The sequence below is a fragment of the Lissotriton vulgaris genome, chromosome 1_1, assembly GCF_964263255.1.
Source record: "Lissotriton vulgaris chromosome 1_1, aLisVul1.2, whole genome shotgun sequence".
Taxonomy (NCBI): domain Eukaryota; kingdom Metazoa; phylum Chordata; class Amphibia; order Caudata; family Salamandridae; genus Lissotriton; species Lissotriton vulgaris.
This window is the reverse complement of record NC_141685.1, coordinates 1,881,895,081-1,881,912,853: the sequence shown is the minus strand read 5'-3', so window position 1 is coordinate 1,881,912,853 and position 17,773 is coordinate 1,881,895,081. Positions and strand designations below refer to the sequence as shown.

The following is a 17,773-nucleotide window of genomic DNA, read 5'->3' as shown; positions in this document are numbered from 1 at the left end:
TACTTGATTGTGCATCTCTGTTTTAACTGCATGGCCAATAAGCGGCACCTTCTGATCAGAGTTCATAGGATTGGGTTTCAATGTGGGACAGAGATCTCACAGCAGTCTGAGAATAAACAGTATTAATTAGTTCGGAGTTACTGCTTGTGCCTGTGCCATTTCTGTATCTTAGCCAAGCAAGCCCCATTGATAAGGAAATAGTCAATTCAGGACATCGTGCCATGTGCTGATAAGAATGTGTATTCCCTTGCTCTGGTTGGGGAGGTGCTAAGGCTCAGCTAGAATGCCGTCTCTCATTAAATCTTTAAACAAGCCTCTGTCATCATCACTTCTAAGGTCTGGCAGGCCAGATTTGTTAAACGGCGGGTCAATTGATACTTCCTCCCCCACGATAATTATCAGTGATTATTCAAATTCCATACTGAGTTTGTGCAAAGTAGACAAGGTGGGTGTTTTGCAGTGTTGTGTGCATATCTAGACCCAATAATAAGAGGAGTGGATTGTTTAGTCAATTTAACAAATATATATCAGCCCTCGGTGTCTAAGAAGGTTTTGTATAGACGGACTTACTCCATGTCTTGGTTGGAGAAGAGTTTGAGGAGTTGCTGTAATAGTGGCCCGGATTAGGCAACAACCCTATCCACCAAGTCTCTTAAATGTATCCAATTTACTGGCTGAGAGGTGGGTCTCTTGAAGTAGTGCAAGACTTGGCAAGTAAGTTCTTACATTTAACGTAATGTAGAAAACTATTCACATTGAGGGACTTAAGCACTAAATATTTACACCGATTCATAGGTACAAGTAAGATCATGGCGATAGGTGATATAATTTCAGACTAGGTAGTAAAGAAGGACATACACAACTTTCGATGTAGACTGCACTGAAGGACCAGTAAACTTTTGATGGGCGAGTGAATAATCAAAGGGTGTCACATGTGGACTTCGAGTGATGATTGTATCTTGCCCAGGAAGTATCTGTTGTTTTACAGATGGGTAAGCGGGAGAAAGGTTTTTAAGCATACAATAGTATTAAGTTTTCATTTTCAAGCCTGTGATGAAACTATCAAGACTTTCAATTATCAGGACTTATTTCTATCTATTTGTGGGAGTCCATTGTCGTCTCTCAGCCTTTGCATGTCCCTGTGGTGGAAGTGTAGTACTTTGCCAGTTCCCATAGCATCAAACGAGCCTCCCTTGGAGTCAGGTTCCATGGATGATGTTGGCATATTAAAATATTCCAGGAAACGTTTCAGTTCATCTGGCTCTTTGAATTCTCTTGTAGGACCATGAATAGTAAAAATTATTACTGCAGGGTCCAAGTGACCTATTTTAATTTTTTTTCTTTTAAAGGGCTAGGAATTTCTTTTGTATGGTGTTTGTTTATTGTAAAGATTCTGTGCCAAATGAGGTTTTGTGTGTTTCTTGGTTATATAGGCAGTGCTTTTTTGCTAACTGTAGGATCAGTCGTGCATGTCCATGTCTGACTAAGCAAGTAATTATTGATCTTGGTTGAGATCTGGGTGTGTCATGCCTGATATGTAGCCGATGATCTCTTTGGAACTCCAGAGAGGGTAGAAAACGAGTATAGCAACTTTGGGGAGAATGATGCATGAAAGGTTCTCATATCTACGCCTTCACTTTTCTCAGGGATGCCAAATATTAGAATATTATCTCGCTGACTATGGTCTTCGAGCATCACCAATCTTATTTTTCCAATTTCTATAAGTGGGTTCCGAGGACCCTGGTCTCCACTTGGTCACTTTTTCTTTCTGTTTTGTCTATTTGCGCATAGAGGACCTACATTTCTCCCTCCTCAGAACATTTTAATCCCATTGTTAGTATCAGAGGTGGAGAATTCCACAGTGGACATAGATTACTTTATATTGAGTACTCCATCATTATGCTTTCGAGAATATAGCCCATATTTGAGTCTGTGGGGGAATGCGACCCCTATTTAAGTTTACCAATGGCCTCTGAAAATTGGAGTGGTCATGAGACTTTAGCATGAGACAATGATCAGATAGACTACTATATTTTCATATAATGTTTGATTCAGGGGCAGCAGTTCAAATATACTAGCACCGACTCAAGTTGTGATAGGTATCACAGATGATATGTGGTGCACTTATCTTTAATAATACAGAAAGTCATTGTTGAATAACCAATAAGATGGACAGTTCACAGACATTACTCTTAAGAAGGGAGGATGCTCTCAGCTAAGATTTGGTCTGCTAGTTTGTGCAATCTCCCCTTAGCGTTATTATCCCAGCTCACTGACAGTTTGTACAGTTGGAACCTGGTGGCCGTTAATGCTCCCACTCTTTGCCCAGCAGCAATAACACCTCTGATGGTCAATGGAAATGGGGTAGGATGTAAAATGCTTTGTTTCACTTGACAGGTATTGTCTTGCCAGGGTGCCAATTCCAAGTGCTGCATGTGCCTTTTGGATCTAGGTGTGAGAAAAGACTTCTCAAATCTCGGAATCATTCTGCACACTGTTCTTCACTTCTTAGTCGCTCTTCCGCCTCTTATGGGTTCTACAACCCTTTGTCTCACCCACCTCTTATCTGGAGTCACTTCTACCAGGACATTGCAACAATTACACTAAGTAAATGTAAATGTAAATGTACAGGAATTTATATAGCGCAAATCACCACTGGTTTCTAAGCGCTTGCTTAGGGAACCCGTCCTGGTATTCCCCTGTGAGATAACCCCGGCAGGGGATCCGCAAGGTGAAAGCCAGGCATCCCGCCGCGAGGGGCCGTTGTGGAGATTAAGCAAGCTATTGCCCAGAGTCGCAGAGTGAGAACCCATGAATGGAGTAGGCACCGGAGCGAGAAATGTCGAGTCCATGGACATTTTAGGACTCAAGACCCGCTGAGCCGGGAATTGAACCATGGTTCCAGGCTGACCTCTGCTTCCAGGTCTGCCTGCTCTAACCAGTGAGCCACACTTCTCCACTAAGCAGAGAGTCTTGTGTTCACGTGGCACAGTTAAAGAGCTGCCATTCTTCTTACAGCTAAGCTAAACCTCCCAAAAAATGGATTTCAAGTACAAGGCCACCACTTTTCTTTTGCTGTTTTATTTTTGAGACTTACTTTGTAGGAAGCTGGCTCTGTATATATTACACCAAAATGAGGTATAGTGTGAACAGAGTTCAGTGGAACCCCAAAGGTAGGCAGAGGTAAAGGTAGATGGCACCTTACTCTCTATTTGTGGTAGTGTGGGTGAGCAGTAAGGTTTAATCAGAGGGTAGTGCTAAGCATGTGTTGTACACACTCAGGCAGCAAATTATGTCACACACTCAAAGACTGAACTAGGATTAATTTGTTTGCATAAGAATATTGTTTAGTTATATTTACTTTCTAAAACCAAGCAAGACTGGCACAGTTAAGTGTAAAAGGCATGTTGAACAATACAAGCAAGCTGAAGGAAAATGACTTTTTATAGATATGTAAATACTTTGAGTTATCGGTTTCAAGGTAAGTACTTTTTTGTAGGAGTTGGTATTCTGGGGTTAGAGGCCCAATGTTATTCAATGGGGGATAGGGGGCCTCCGGTTGGTGGCTGCTCACGAGCAGGCCACAAAGTTGTTGGACTTAAGCTCAGGGCAAAGGGAGATCCAAGTTAGCACATAAGATGCGCCCACAGCAGCACAGGGGCGGCCATGTGCAGGGTGCTGTTTTGACGTTGGGTACTCTGTTTTCAAAGTGGATTGCCGGTTTTGATTTTTAGCTCCGTCCAGGAAGACTTCCGGGAGGAACCAACAGCTAGGCAGGTGAGTTGGAGGGCTCAGGACATAGGTGCACCCCAGGTACCCTACTCCAGGGCGCTAGGCAGCTGGAAGCAGGGGTGTCTTTTGAGCTCGGATTCACCTTACGGGGCCACTCACAATTTGGGGGGGGGGAGTTGCCGTGCAGAGGTTGCAGGTGATGTTGGGGAGTCCTGGAGGATCAGCCCACGGTGGCCTTGGACTCTGGAGCGATGGGGGACCTTCCTGGGACGGGTGGGCAACCCGGAATCAGACCGTAGGCGTTGGTTACAGTGGTGGTTCGAGACCTCAGTTTTCTTTGTCCTCAGCAGGCACAGAGTCTGTCTTGGGAGTTTCTTTTGAAAAGAGCAGCTGTTCACAGGAGATCTGGTCTTTGTTAAAGGCAGTCAGTCCTCCCAGAGTTTATGGAGGTCGTGGCTGCAGGACACGTCGACTTTTGGCACAGGATCTCTGGAAACTGCAGACTGGCCGGTAGGGCTAGGGTCAAGTCAGTCCTTTTCTGCAGTCTCCTCTGCTGGGCGTCTTCTTTCGTCCTTCTTCTTAGGTTGTGGGAATCCTTCTTCGTAGATCAGGGCTGCCCTCTAAATACTGTATTTAGGGGGCGTTTTAGGGGTCTCGAGGTCAGTAGCCTTGGTGTGCTCACACCTCCTGGTGGAGTGGACACAATCCCTAATCCTGATTGGAGTTTGCCTGCCATCTACAAGATGGCGGGCACAGAAGAGTGGGCTTCACCTCGCCTCCCCCGCCTGAGGGGTGAGGTTGGCAGAGGTTGGCACACCTTCTGGGCTGGCTAATTTTTCCCGCCTGCCTTCCCGCCGAAAAGGAGGAGAGACATAAAGGGGGCCTGCTCCTGATAGCAGGAGAGGCTGAGATTTGCGTTACAAAGGTAGCAAGGCCTTTGAAGCTCCCCTGCCACAGATGGCTCTACCTGGCCTGTGGGAGGTGTGACCACCTCCGTCCAGGAAAGGCTTTGTTTCTGGACTCAGGGAGTGAAGGCTCCCACTACAGGGGGCCAGAAACATGCCTCGTGGTGGCAGGCTGGTGTGTACCAGTCAGGGAACCCACCAGAGGCTGGTAGTTTTTCAGGGGACAACTCTAAGATGCTTTCCGAGTCAATTTTTTTATTAAATTCCAAACTGGCATCAGTATGGGTTTAATGTGCTAAGAAGTTTGATACCAAACTTCCCAGTTTTCAGTAAAGCCATTATGGTGCTGTGGAGTTCATAATGACAAACTCCCAGCACTACATACTCTTAATGGCATTACTGCACTTACAATGTCTAAGAACTTGTCTAGACACTGTAGGGGAACAGTGCTCATGCACCTGTACCCTCATCATTGGGATAGTGCACCCAGCTAGAGGGGTGGCTGACCTATGCCAGGGCAGTGTGTTAAAGGCATGGCACACAGGGATGTGTGCCATGTCAACTCTTCACTTTGTTCTGCACCAGAACATGCAGCCTACAATGACAGTGTGTGCTTGTAAAGGTACAGTGCCTATCAGGGCAGCACAATAAGTGCTGCAGCCCTTAGAGGCCTTCCCTAGCCACCGTGCCCTTGGTACCCATGGTACCTTTTACAAGGGACTGACATGTGGCCAGAGAGGTGCCAACTGGGGGTTGGGGGTACAAGGTACAATTTTGGGAAAGAAGACAGGCCCTGGGAACCTGATTGGCAAGGACCCATGGCACATCAGGTCAAAGTGCATCAGTAGAGAGACAAAAAGTGGTGGTGGTGGTGGTGGTGGTGGTGGGGGGTTCCTGCAACAGAAACCCAGCTTCCTACATACTTCCCATAAAAATAACCACCACCCTGCCTGGCCAATGACAGACCTATTGGCTTTGCTAATCCTTGTTCCTCTCCATTCTTTCTTTTTCGGATTGTTACTTTTCCTGAAAGTAGAAGGTTTGATCTCGGCTGTTTCAGCATCAAAATAAGGAGGTGCCCACACGTCAGTTAGTATGAGAGAATATTTTGTTAAACAACCTCTAGAATGAGAGAATTGCAGTGTGCCACTGTATGGGTTAGGCCTTCCCTAAACCCTAACGCTATCCTGGTAGTAGGATATGTATTGGTATCTCCATGAATACACTCGTTCAGGAACATTACTTCTGGGGTCTTTGGCGCAAGTTCTGGGTTGATCACTTTCTAAAGACACCCATAATATACTAAACCTTCTGTCTACTACATCCACACTTATATATATATATATATATATATCTGAGAAATGAAGACATCTCACATGTTTATACTAGGGAAAATAAATGACAAAAACAATAGGCATGGATTGTGAACATATTAGTACTTTTATGTGTAGTATTGAACTGTGTGGGAAATAAACTGCTATTTCTTTAAAAAATTAAAAGCAACTAGCACCACAATGGCGATCCAGACAGTCAAGTGCTAAATTGGACGACAGGGATCCCTCTTTGGGTCGATAGTAGGGAGCACTTGCATATCAGAATGAAATTATCCCAGCTGTCACAATGTGAACTGAGTAACCACCGAGTGTCATTTTACAACAACATAACACCGAGTTTACCCTACTGAGATGGAGTAGAATTGCCACGGCACTCCAATAAATAGGTCCTAGATATTGTAGTACATTTAAACACATGATATGGGAGTGGCACCTATTTCCACCTATCCACTAGACATTCGTGGGAAAGGATTATTCTTCGTCCACCAGCTAATTGATAATGAAAATACTTGCTGTAGGTTTACACAAAGGGCCTTTCTCAACAAAATGTAGCAAGCATCTAGATGGTGTAGATGAGTGGAGGTGTACTCTTCTTACTATAGGAAGGGGCTGGATAATGTCTATGTCAATAAACATTACATACGGTCCACAGTTGTGGTAAATGATCAATTGGAAGGTTTAGCTTGACAATTACGTATGATACCCTCTACTGATCCACACAAATAACAGTGTCCATTCATTAAATAAATGTAGAATGTTTTAATTGCCAAGGGATTAACACAATTCGCAAATAAGACAGGCTTCGAGATGGAGGTGGGGTTACCAGCTTGGTGAGTCACAGTGAAAATACAGTCAATCAGGTACGGAAGAGTAGAACGGTATGGTCATCAGTGTCGATGCCAAATAAGTGGACTGAAAGCAACATAAGCAAGTTCTAGCAAGGGTGTTACTGATTAGTAGGAGGAAATCCTGAATTCTAGAACCATGCAACAAAACATAAACTATAATTTATTTTACATTTGGCAAAGGTTTGAATGTACTCTATTTAAAACAACATACTTACACATTGTCTCCTCGAACTATGTATAATCCTAAAACAACTTGCTCCACGCCTTGTGATGAGCTAAACACACGCTCATGACTTTCGTCCAAGATCAAATTAATGGTCTGATCAAAGCCTTTGAGGGTTCCCTAAATTATTTTGAAAAAAAGAAATCTAGTTTAGACTAACATCACAATCATAGTCGAGACAATCCAACACCAGTTCCTACTGCAAAGATTACATCTGACATAATCATATTTTTCTGGCTGTATTTACCCACTTGATCATAACAGTGTACCTGATTTTCTCATACAGTAAAAACTTTTTTCAAAATTACATTTAACACATTGTCATCATTTAAATTAAAAATAGAGGTCTGGACATCACTAATTCCATGACTACTACCTTGCTTCTCTGCTATGGTTAATATAATTAGAGAAGTACAAACTTCTATAAAGCAAAGCTGGTGTGATCTTGGTACCACCATTCATCTCATTCTTTTGCCTGTTACAGTCACTGCCCTGATTTGACTTGTTCATTGGAATAATTCTGCATTAACGCACACGTTACTTCTAAATATAGCACTTTTGTGCTCATCAGGAGAGGGAAAAGCCTACCAAAAGGTATCTGAACAACCGCTTTAAAAGTTAAACTTCTTTGCTTGTCAATTTTTTTTTAAAGCTACAGCAAAGTGATACAAGATAAGTAACTTCGGGAGAGGAAGTAGTCTAGGGCCGTGGACCCAAAATCTGGGGAACCGGGTTTGAGTCTCAGCAATGACGCTCAACATCCTGTAATTCAGGGTAAATTACTGAATCTCCCCGTGCCCAACAAAAATTAATGTTTCCTTGTGTAACGCAACTGGTGCTCATGTGAAGGGCTCCGATACCCGATACTTTCAGGACAAGTTTGCGCTATATAAAACTCTGAAAAGGAAAATTCAAAAATGAATAATCCTCTCGGCATGCATCCAATTAAAAAAATTGATTAGGTAGCAAAATTAGAAAGTGAGCCACATTAGTTTTGAATAAAGTGGAGCAAGGATATGCATGGTGGGAAATTTGATTCACCCAGTGACTTAACCTTGAGCGTTTTAGTTCTGGTCACATAAATTGGTGCCAGAAGTAACAGCAGAGATGTATTCTAAAAGGTAGTAGTGGGAAGAGGACAAGTATTAGCTAATTAGATGACAAATACAAAAGAAAATAGAATCAACACGAGTCACTAATGTATAAATTTTCTTGGGAATAAAAAGAATTTTGGGACGGTTACATCCATATTTGGTGAAAGCGAGGAGGGCACAGTGACCAACCCTCTCTTCACAAGTCCCATGCCACTACAATTGCACGTGTGATCGGCGCAGATTCAAGAGAATCAAGAACTTGTTCAACCGAGAAAGGATTACATCTTTTGAACAATTAAACACAGACTATGGGCTTCCAGAAGGGGAACAGTAATACTTTCGGCTAATGAGACATTGGATCTCCAGTACGGAGGTCAAACAGATGGCTAATTGCCCACTACTGCCACTGGACAGAAGGCTAGTCAATCAATAAGTAGATTGTAGAGCGCATATCGTCACCTGTGAGGGTATGAAGAAACTGGCAGGGTCCAGTTGATTAGCCAAACAGCCAGGTCAACAAAAGATGGGGATGTCCGTAGATGAAAGGGTAGCTTGTTCCAGGACTTTTCTGTTAGATAGGAGAAGTATAGGAGGACCAGAGCTGCAGTCTCTCCTCGGTCAAGTAGGGCTTGGATGTCAGCGGTAACTGCGATGAGGGATGTCCTGGTGCAGTGGTTGCTGCGGAATCTGGATTGGGAGAAGTTGAGTAGGAGGTTCCATTCCGGATGTGAGGAGAGCAGTTAGTTGATGGCCTTCTCTAATACTTTGGCCGAAAATGGGATCAGGGAGATTGGTCAGTAGTTATTGAGTTTGCTGGGGTCTGCTGATGGCTTCTTTAGTAGCGCGCTGACTTCTGCGGGTTTCCAGTACTCAAGGAAGCAGCTGTGAAACAAGGTGGTGAGTAATTGGCTGATTCTAGCTTCACCTAGCTTGAAGATGTAGTGAGGGCATGGGTTGGTTGAGGCCTCTGAGTGGACCGAGTTCATGATGGAGGTGGTATCCTATGGTGCAAGCAGACTCCATTTAGTTAGTCGGATGTCTGTGGTAGTAGCAGGGTCGTTATGTTGCTTGAAGAAGTCGATAGCCTTGGGCTGGGGTTTGATGTTTCTGTGGATGTTGGCGATCTTGTTGTGGAAGTTTGCAAGGTTGTTGCAGTTTTCCTGTGAGTGGGGTAACGCTTTTGCAGCTGACGATGTTGACAACGTTTTTGCTGTTATTGCAGCTTGATTCAATGCTTTTTTCTTTGATTCTCTCCGTCTGCGGTAGAGGATGAGGGCCGTCTTGAAAGCAGTCTTGTCGATCGTGTCCTGGCTGGTGCGCCATCTCCTTTCCAGGTGTTTACAGCATCGTTTAACAGTTCTGAGTGTTGTACCGAGTTACCATGTTATGGATGTAGTCAAGTGATGGTTGCCATGTTAGCTAGAATGTTCTGAGAGAATGTCACTTGGTTGGGCAGCTGAGGCAGATGCTGACATGCCATGGGGTTGCTCTATTTAACTTAATAAATATATATTATATCCTAATCCAATAAGTGTACTTTGTAAAAGTAGTGACGAGGATAGGATGGAGGAAGATACTAAGAACGTGTTAGGCGGAATTGGACAACCCCTAGAGGTGATGAAGATCAAGTTAAGAAATACTTAGAGAACAGTGCTTAGAAGTTGCTGCAAAGTTCTGGGACCAGTTCAAGTAACAGAGGTACAAAAGGTCAGTGACAAGTGTGTGCATTGACTGTGCTCTGATTGCACCAGCGGCGGAATACTATGAGATATTTAATGTGCAGTGATAGCACCTGCGGCAGCTACAGATTGTGAAGTGTGAAGCGAGAATTAGTGTTAAAACAAGCCAAGAATTGGCCCTCTTTTAAACAAGCAAGGAGAATTGATGTGAAAACAAAGCCTGGTGCCTTTAAGTAAATCTCCTGCTGTGCATCTGCACACTATAGTGCGAGTGAAAATTAGCGAAAATTAGCGCTGAGAGGAGGCCCAAAAGAAACTCTGTGTTGAAAGTAAATCCATCTACCAGCTTTGAAAATAAACAAGTGGTTCCAGTACTAAAAGACTTTTGTGAAAGTGAATCCATCTACTTGGCTGAGGAATATATACGGATTTGTGTACACAAGTGTATCTTATGAGTGTGATTAATTTTTAAGCAAAAATATATGAAGCGCGTGTCTGTTGTGAGAAAAGAGTTGCCGATTGAAAATAAACGAAGTGAGTTGGCAACTTTGAAAGTAAACCAAGCGAAGCGCGCGTATGAAATCAAGCGCGAGTTAAAATAAACAAAGGGCTTGTTGGAAACTTAGCGACCAGATAATAACTATTTTTCTGCCGTGCGCGAAGTTCTTTAGGTATGTCATCGAAGACAGCAGTAGCGCCAAACGTACGCACTGTCGTGTTAACGTCGATGTGATCTCGCGTGATTGGTTACAAGATCCTGAGAAACAGGAGGATAACAGGAAACATATTGCACCTGATCATAAAAGGGGTGATACACCGTCAATATAGACTGCATCACGCAAGGAAATAACATTAAAAGCAGTGAGTTGAAAAATACCATCAAATATAAACTGTATCAAACATTGGAGGCAGTGAATTTAAGAAGACATCGTAGACAATTGTGACCACTTTAATTTTTTTTTGTTTATATCACTGTTTAATGTTGTAACAATGTGAAATGTTATTTATTAACAGAGAGTGATATTATTGTGGGCACATTATTGGGTACAGATTCAAACTACATCACATGTAATTTCTATAGCCTCGTAATTAATATTCTATTGATAATGATATATTAATGTATATAGTGTGAGCACTTATAAAATAGGCAAAACTGTTGATATTAACTAAATACTTGAATTTCTATTGGCCTATCAAAATGGATTCATCATCTGTGGTAGCCCCACCCAAATTTTTACAAAATCCAAGGGAACCGATAATGCGCTGGGAGGATTGGATTGAGTCTTTTGAGACTTATTTGTAGGCAATAGGCGGGGAAGATTTTGTGTCATCACGCAAGGTAGCTTTATTAAAACATAATTTGGGGATTGAAGTCAGGAAGGTGCTAAAAACACTACCTGTTCGCATTAGAGCTGATTCTACTAATCCAGCAGATGAAGAATCTAACGAAGGTGAGAAAACAGAGAATAGTAATTTTGATGAATATGTAGAAATAATAAAAGCCCTGGAAGAGAATTTTGGAAAAAAAAAAAAAAATCAACATTGTAGTTGAAAGACACATTTTTCATTAGAGCGCAACAGTCTGGAGAATCAGTTGCACAGTACATTTCTGTACTTAGAACATTGGCATCAACATGTAAATTTAAAGATCTAACAGAAGAAATAAGAGACCAATTTATTAATAGAACGAATAATATAGAAATACAAGAAAAACTGTTAGACTTAAAAGATCCCTCTTTAAAAAAATCAATAGAGGTAGCAAGACGCCTAGAGAATACATCTAGGTACAAGTTAAGGACAAGGGGGATCATACTGTATGTGTGGTTGAAAAAAAAAAAAGATGGCAAGAAGAGCAACAAGACAGTTAAAAATACTCAATTTGTCAAGAATTCTCAACCAAAGTATAATCGTACATGTTATAGGTGTGGCAGCACAAGACATACAGCCGATTCTGATAAATGTACAGCAATTAAAGAAATATTTTACAAGTGTAAAAGAATAGGGCATTTCGCACGCATGTAAAAACCAGCACTTCCAATAATTGGAGGCGTACAGTACATGCCATACATGAAGACAGTGAAGAAGAGTCCTCTGATGAAAGAGATACAGTTGAGATTTGTGTAATATATGATGACGAAATTAATGAAATTCGTGAAGGGCACAACCCAACTAAGTGCTTGCTTGGTATCAATGGTACCAAAGTCCTAGTGTGTTCAGATTTGTGCTCTCCATACACTATCATAGACAAGGATGCTTGGATAAAAATTGGTAAATGCAAATTGAGTTCCCCCGACATTGAACCTGTAGGCTATTGTGGAGTCAAGCTACCCTTGATACGAGTTTCTAATTGTAAACTATCTCACAAAAGACAAGGAGGTAACCAGTAAGGTATATGTGGTGGAAAAAGGGAGGACCTTGTTAGGATGGTGCGAACAAAAAATGTTAGGGATCAAACTGGATCCAAACCACCCTGATCAAGTACTAGCAACAGAAGATTCTGAGAAAAACAAGTGGAGTCTAAAATATCCAAAGTTGTTTAGAAGTGAACTTGGGTGCTTAACCAAATTTGAGCATTGTCTTGTTCTTAAACCATATTATGTTCCATGTGTACACAAAGCAAGGAATGTTCCGTTTGCACTGAGAGAGAAGTTAAAGAAGGAGCTGCAAAGGTTGTGCGATGCACGAGTCATTGAACCAATAGAGTCTTCAGAATGGCTTAGTCCCATAGTTTTAGCCCGCAAATCGGATTGAAATTTATGCATGTGCATCGATTAAGAGATCTCAATTGCAACATTTTACTCTATCGTTATCCCTTGCCACATAATAATGAGATGGTTTCCACGGTGACCAATGCAGCATATTTTTCTTTATTTGATCTCTCGAGTGCGTATCACCAAGTATGATTACACCCTGCATCAAAGCACCTCACGTCATTCATAACACCAGAAGGTGCGTTTAGATTTGTACAAATGCCATTTGGGTTAGCATCTTCTTCCGCAGTATTACAGAGGGTAATGTGCAAAATAATGGAGGATTACCATCAAGTTTTAGTATTTCAGGATGATGTTTTGGTGTGGGGAGAGAACAAGGAGGAAAAGGATGCTAAATTAGGCCAAACTCTTAACAAATTGCAAAATGCAGGCCTAACAGTAAGGATGGATAAGTGCAAATTTGGAGTTGAAGAAATAGAATACCTTGGCCACACATTATCAAAAACAGGTGTTAAGCCAAAGAAAAAAACTGTTGAATGCTATTTCTAATGCACAGTCACCCCAAGACAAGGAACAATTACGTTCACTCCTTGGATTGGCGGAATTTTATTCAAAATTTGTTCACCATTTTGCTGACAAAGTGCATGTCTTGAGAGTGTTGATGAAAAAGGGAAGCAAATTTGTATTGTCGATGAGTGTCACAGAGCATTTGAAACTATTAAGGAACAAATCATGAAGGCTGTTGCTTTGAAACCCTTTAACACCTCGGATCAAAGTATTGTTGTGGTGGATGCAAGTGCGTACGGTTTGGGGGCACTACTTATGCAGAAACACCAGGCTCAGGAACGAGTGGTGGCGTTTGCGTCACGACATTGAAGGGTGCGGAGTCAACCTATTCAGTCATTGAAAAAGAGGCCCTATTGTGTTGGTAGAGTGTGGACCATTTCAAAAATTATGTATGGGGCACGCATTTCGAGGTCAGATCTGATCATAGACCTCTTATTGATATTTTCACTACCAAGGGTGCAGGAAAGGCAACGCCGAGAATTGCCAAATGGTTGTACAGGTTGCAAGGATATGATTTCACATTGAATTATGTGCCGGGAATTCATAACATAAATGCTGACTGTTTGTCAAGGTTACCGTTACAGTGTATAGATGATGATGAAGAAACAGGTAATGAATATGTGGTGGCCAGTGTCTCCGAGTCATGCAAGGGAGCCATCATGGAAGGTGAGTGGAAGACCGCAGTGAAGGAGGATGCCATTCATGGTAGGACTCATGAAGAATCTGAGTGGTCCTACTAGCTCTAATGGGTTCTTAAAAAAGAAATTTGACGAATACGGGATGGTTTGGCCAGAATTATCCATTGTGGACAAAATAGTACGTAGGGATGGCAGGTTGGTGGTACCGAACGGGTTACGTTCCAGGTTACTTAATTTGTTACATAATGGACATAGTGGAATGTCGGCCATGAAGAGAAGAGCGAGACTGACATTTTGGTGGCCAAGAATGGACAGGGATGTAGAAGAGTGTGTTCGGGATTGTTTGGAGTGCATGTGTAGCGATAAATCTCATCGGGTCGAAGAATCTCCCATTGTCCAAGTTCCTGATAAACCGTGGGAGAGGGTGGCTATGGATATCTGTGGGCCATTCAGTGCAAAGGCATAATGAATAAATTTGCCCTTGTGATGATAGATTATGACTCTAAATGGCCACAGGTTGCGTTTTCTTTTGAAGTTAAGGCATCTAATGTTATTGAATTTTGCGATCAAATTTTCCGCAGGGAAGGGTGTCCAAATATTTTGGTCACAGACAATGGGCCACAATTCACGGCAGAAGTGTTTGAAACATGCTTATCCAAGATGGGTATTGTACACCACACCACAGCAGTTTACAATCCTAGGGAGAATGGCCTGGTCGAGAGGTTTAACCAGGTGTTAAAGGAGTGTGTTCAGTTGTGTGTAAGCAGTGGGGGAGACTGTAAAGAAGATGTTATAGAGCTATCGTTCTACACCTCTATCGGTCACCAAGGAAACTCTTTCATGCTTTTAAAGGGAAGGCAGGCTGGCACCAGAGTGTCTCCAGCATGGATGCTTAAAGGAAGTACATATCACTTCGACAGGAAGGGTTTGATGAATAGAGTTCAAGAACATCAAGACAAATATTCTAGGAGACATAATGACAAATTAAAAAGAGAAAAGAGAGAGTTTGCTGTGGGTAAGAACGAAGGCATATGGCACTCAAGGGTCTAGTTTGTCGCAAGGGTCTAAACCCAAGAGTATTGTCAAGGTAAAAGGAAGCAATGTGTGGTTGTCGGATGGCAAGCAATGGAATGTCCGTGGAATCACACTGTGCAATGCAGTGGAAAGAGACATGTGGTTAAGGAAATTGAGTGGAGGTTCTTCAAGTGAAGGGGAGGATAAGAATGTTCATGCAAGGAATACAGTGCCGCGCGTTAGAAGACGACCAAGGTGGCAAGAGGACTAGGTCTGTTGATTAGTTAAGTCAAGTTTTTGTTATGTATATATACACACATCAAATGCGAATAATTGTCTTATGTTTCTTTTTAAAAGATGTATATTTACATGTTTAACATAATATAATAGAAATACATCATTCATGTTCTATTATCTTTATAAAGTATATATGTATTATTTCTTGTTTTATTTTAAGATTAGGAAGGGAGATGTTTTGTATCCCAGCTACCATGTTATGGATATAGCCTAGTGATGGTTGCCATATTAGCTAGAATGTTCTGAGGGAATGTCACTTGGTTGGGCAGTTGAGGCAGATGCTGACATACTCAGGGGTTGCTCTATTTAACTTAATAAATATATATTATATCCTAATCCAATAAGTATACTTTGTAAAACTGAGGTCTTCAGTGAACCAACTAGCTTGGTTGGTGGACAGTCTGAGGGCGTTGTTGCAGATGGGAGCAAAGCCGTCAGAAACTTCCAATCATTGGATTACCAACTGTGCTGCCATTCTGGGCTAGGTTGTTGGAGAAGATGGGGGGGGGGGGAGCCATGTGTCATTTGAGAATTTGCTCAAGCTGCGGTGAGGGGCGTTGGGCACACTGGAGGTGGAGGTCCATGAGCTGGGGATGTTGAAGTCCAGGTGAGTTCAGTGGTGTGGATCTACCTGATGTGGTCGCTGGAGGTGAAGACGGGGTCTTGCGTGTGGCTTGTGGTGTGCGTGGGGTCATGGATGAGTTGGGTGAGTTCAATGTTCATGTTGTTGAGGAGGTTGGTAGTATTTGAGTCTATGGCGAGGGAACTGTGAAGTCACGAAGTTGCAGAAAGCTGGACGTGGCCATGGAGGACGGTAGGCGAGGGTGCCCTTGATGATGAGTTTGATATCTACTTTGAGTCGGACGTTGAGGTGTTCCATGGCAGGGGTGATGTCGTCATTTGTGGTGGTGCTTTGGATGGATTCCTTGTGTATGATGGAGATCCTTCCGCCACGATTGCGGATGCAGTCACGATGGGTGATCTGGTATCCTTCGGGTATTGGCATGGTAATGTTCTGCGCGGAAGGGAAGTTAAGCCAGGTCTCGGTGGGGAAGAAGACATTGGTGTGACTGTGGAGATGAGGTACAAAATCTCTGTGATGTGTTTGCACAATGAGCGTGTGTTGAGAAGGATGCATGCAAATTTTGTTTTTGTTCAGGTGGTGTGTTCGGGGTGGGGCTGGTCATGGTCTGGTGTGTGTGTGTGTGCTGTAGCAGTGGCTGAGGATGAAAGGTCCTATCGTGAAGCGTGGGTTGGCGCAGTGGCAGTGTTTGTTGTGGCATCTAGGGTCGAGGGTGTAGCTCTTGGCGATGGTGTATCTGCACGGGCGAGAGGTTCAGGAGTCGTGTTGCTGGGTGCGAATCAGGAGCAGACAGGTTTCTGTTGGCGGAAGGAACAGCGAGCGGGAAAACCCATGCAGCGGCAGTGTCACTGGAACAAGCAGGAACTGGAGGCCACATGCAAGTGGCAAGCTGGGTGCCCAGGTGCCTACTAATATGGTCGCGCTGGGTCCTGGAGTGGGTGGGCCTTCTTTTGGCAAGGAGAATGGGGAGCAGAAAACCCAGGCGGGAATAACCCGGGCAGTGTCACTGGATCAGGCTGGAACGAGCAGGAACTGAAGGCTTTAGGCAAGTGGCGAGCTGGGCGCCCATGTGCTTACTAACTAAATCAGGGGACAGGCATTCACTCTCTGAACTATATCATTTCCTAACACATGGGACGAAGACTGGGAACGTCAAGAAGAAAGGAGTGTGGGACCCGGAACCGTTGTTTAAACAGGTCCTGCACACAGGGCTCCTAGAGAACTGTGCTGCAAAAGGGTATGCAGTTCCTAAAGTGAACGGGGGAGAGACCGGTCTTTTTTCATGATGCCCTCACACACCCCGAAGTATGTCATGCTTCATCATTGGGCTTTGCTCCTCGTTGGGCCGGCGCTGCAATGCCCGACGGGCACACTGTAAACGGGCTCTTTGTCGGAGATCTTTTTGAAGAAGCCGTGGGGTACGTGCGGGTAAATGTAGGCTAGATGACGCTGCATGGGGATGGAAGGGTGATGTGGTGTAGGTTTTCCTGGTTGTGTCTCCTTGATTAACCATGCACCGATGCTCTTTCACCTCACCCTTACAAGCCCGCCAGGCTCAGGATTGTAAGCAGCGTATGCTGTACCCATGTCTTTCTCAAAAACCCAATAAAAAAGCGAATTGTAAAAAATAATAAAACAATTAAAAGGTAGAAGGAAGTGGACAAGTGTTAAATTAGAGGGCATTTTAAAAAAATTCAACATACGTCAGTAATACATCATTTTTCTTCTTGTTTTGACATGGAGAATAAACAGAATTGTTATGGAAGTTTATATTGGACCACACAAAAGACATCATGAACTTTGTAGTCAAAAGAAATCTTTAAAGAATGAATGTGAAGCTGTCTGCAAACCAGTAATGCAAATTCCCAAAAAGAGATCGACTTTTACCAGACAGCAGACAATGCTCTTAAGGAGTAGGAAATAATCCCTCAGTGACTGTAGCTACAGCAAGTTGGTACTGAGGACAAAATATTCCAAAGACTGTCGTTTTCAGCTTCTTTTGAGAGAGAGAAATTTCAGATTGGAATCACAAACAAAAGTGAAAGTGTGGAGTACCAACGGTACAGTCTAAGAGGTAGAAGGGAAAACCTCACACAAAACATACACATTTCAGATGCTCCTTGTGAGAAGTTGGCCTGATATGTGATT

General features: G+C 43.0%; 1 protein-coding gene across 1 annotated transcript in view; it reads right to left on the bottom strand.

Annotated features, from left to right (window-relative positions):
• Window positions 1–17,773, bottom strand: part of LSM8 (LSM8 homolog, U6 small nuclear RNA associated) — a 78,310-nt gene that overhangs the window by 10,629 nt on the left and 49,908 nt on the right. The window contains exon 3 of the mRNA XM_086938276.1: window positions 7,035–7,162. Within this exon, the coding sequence (XP_086794402.1) occupies window positions 7,035–7,162 (128 nt within the window). The remainder of the gene's footprint in view (window positions 1–7,034; window positions 7,163–17,773) is intronic.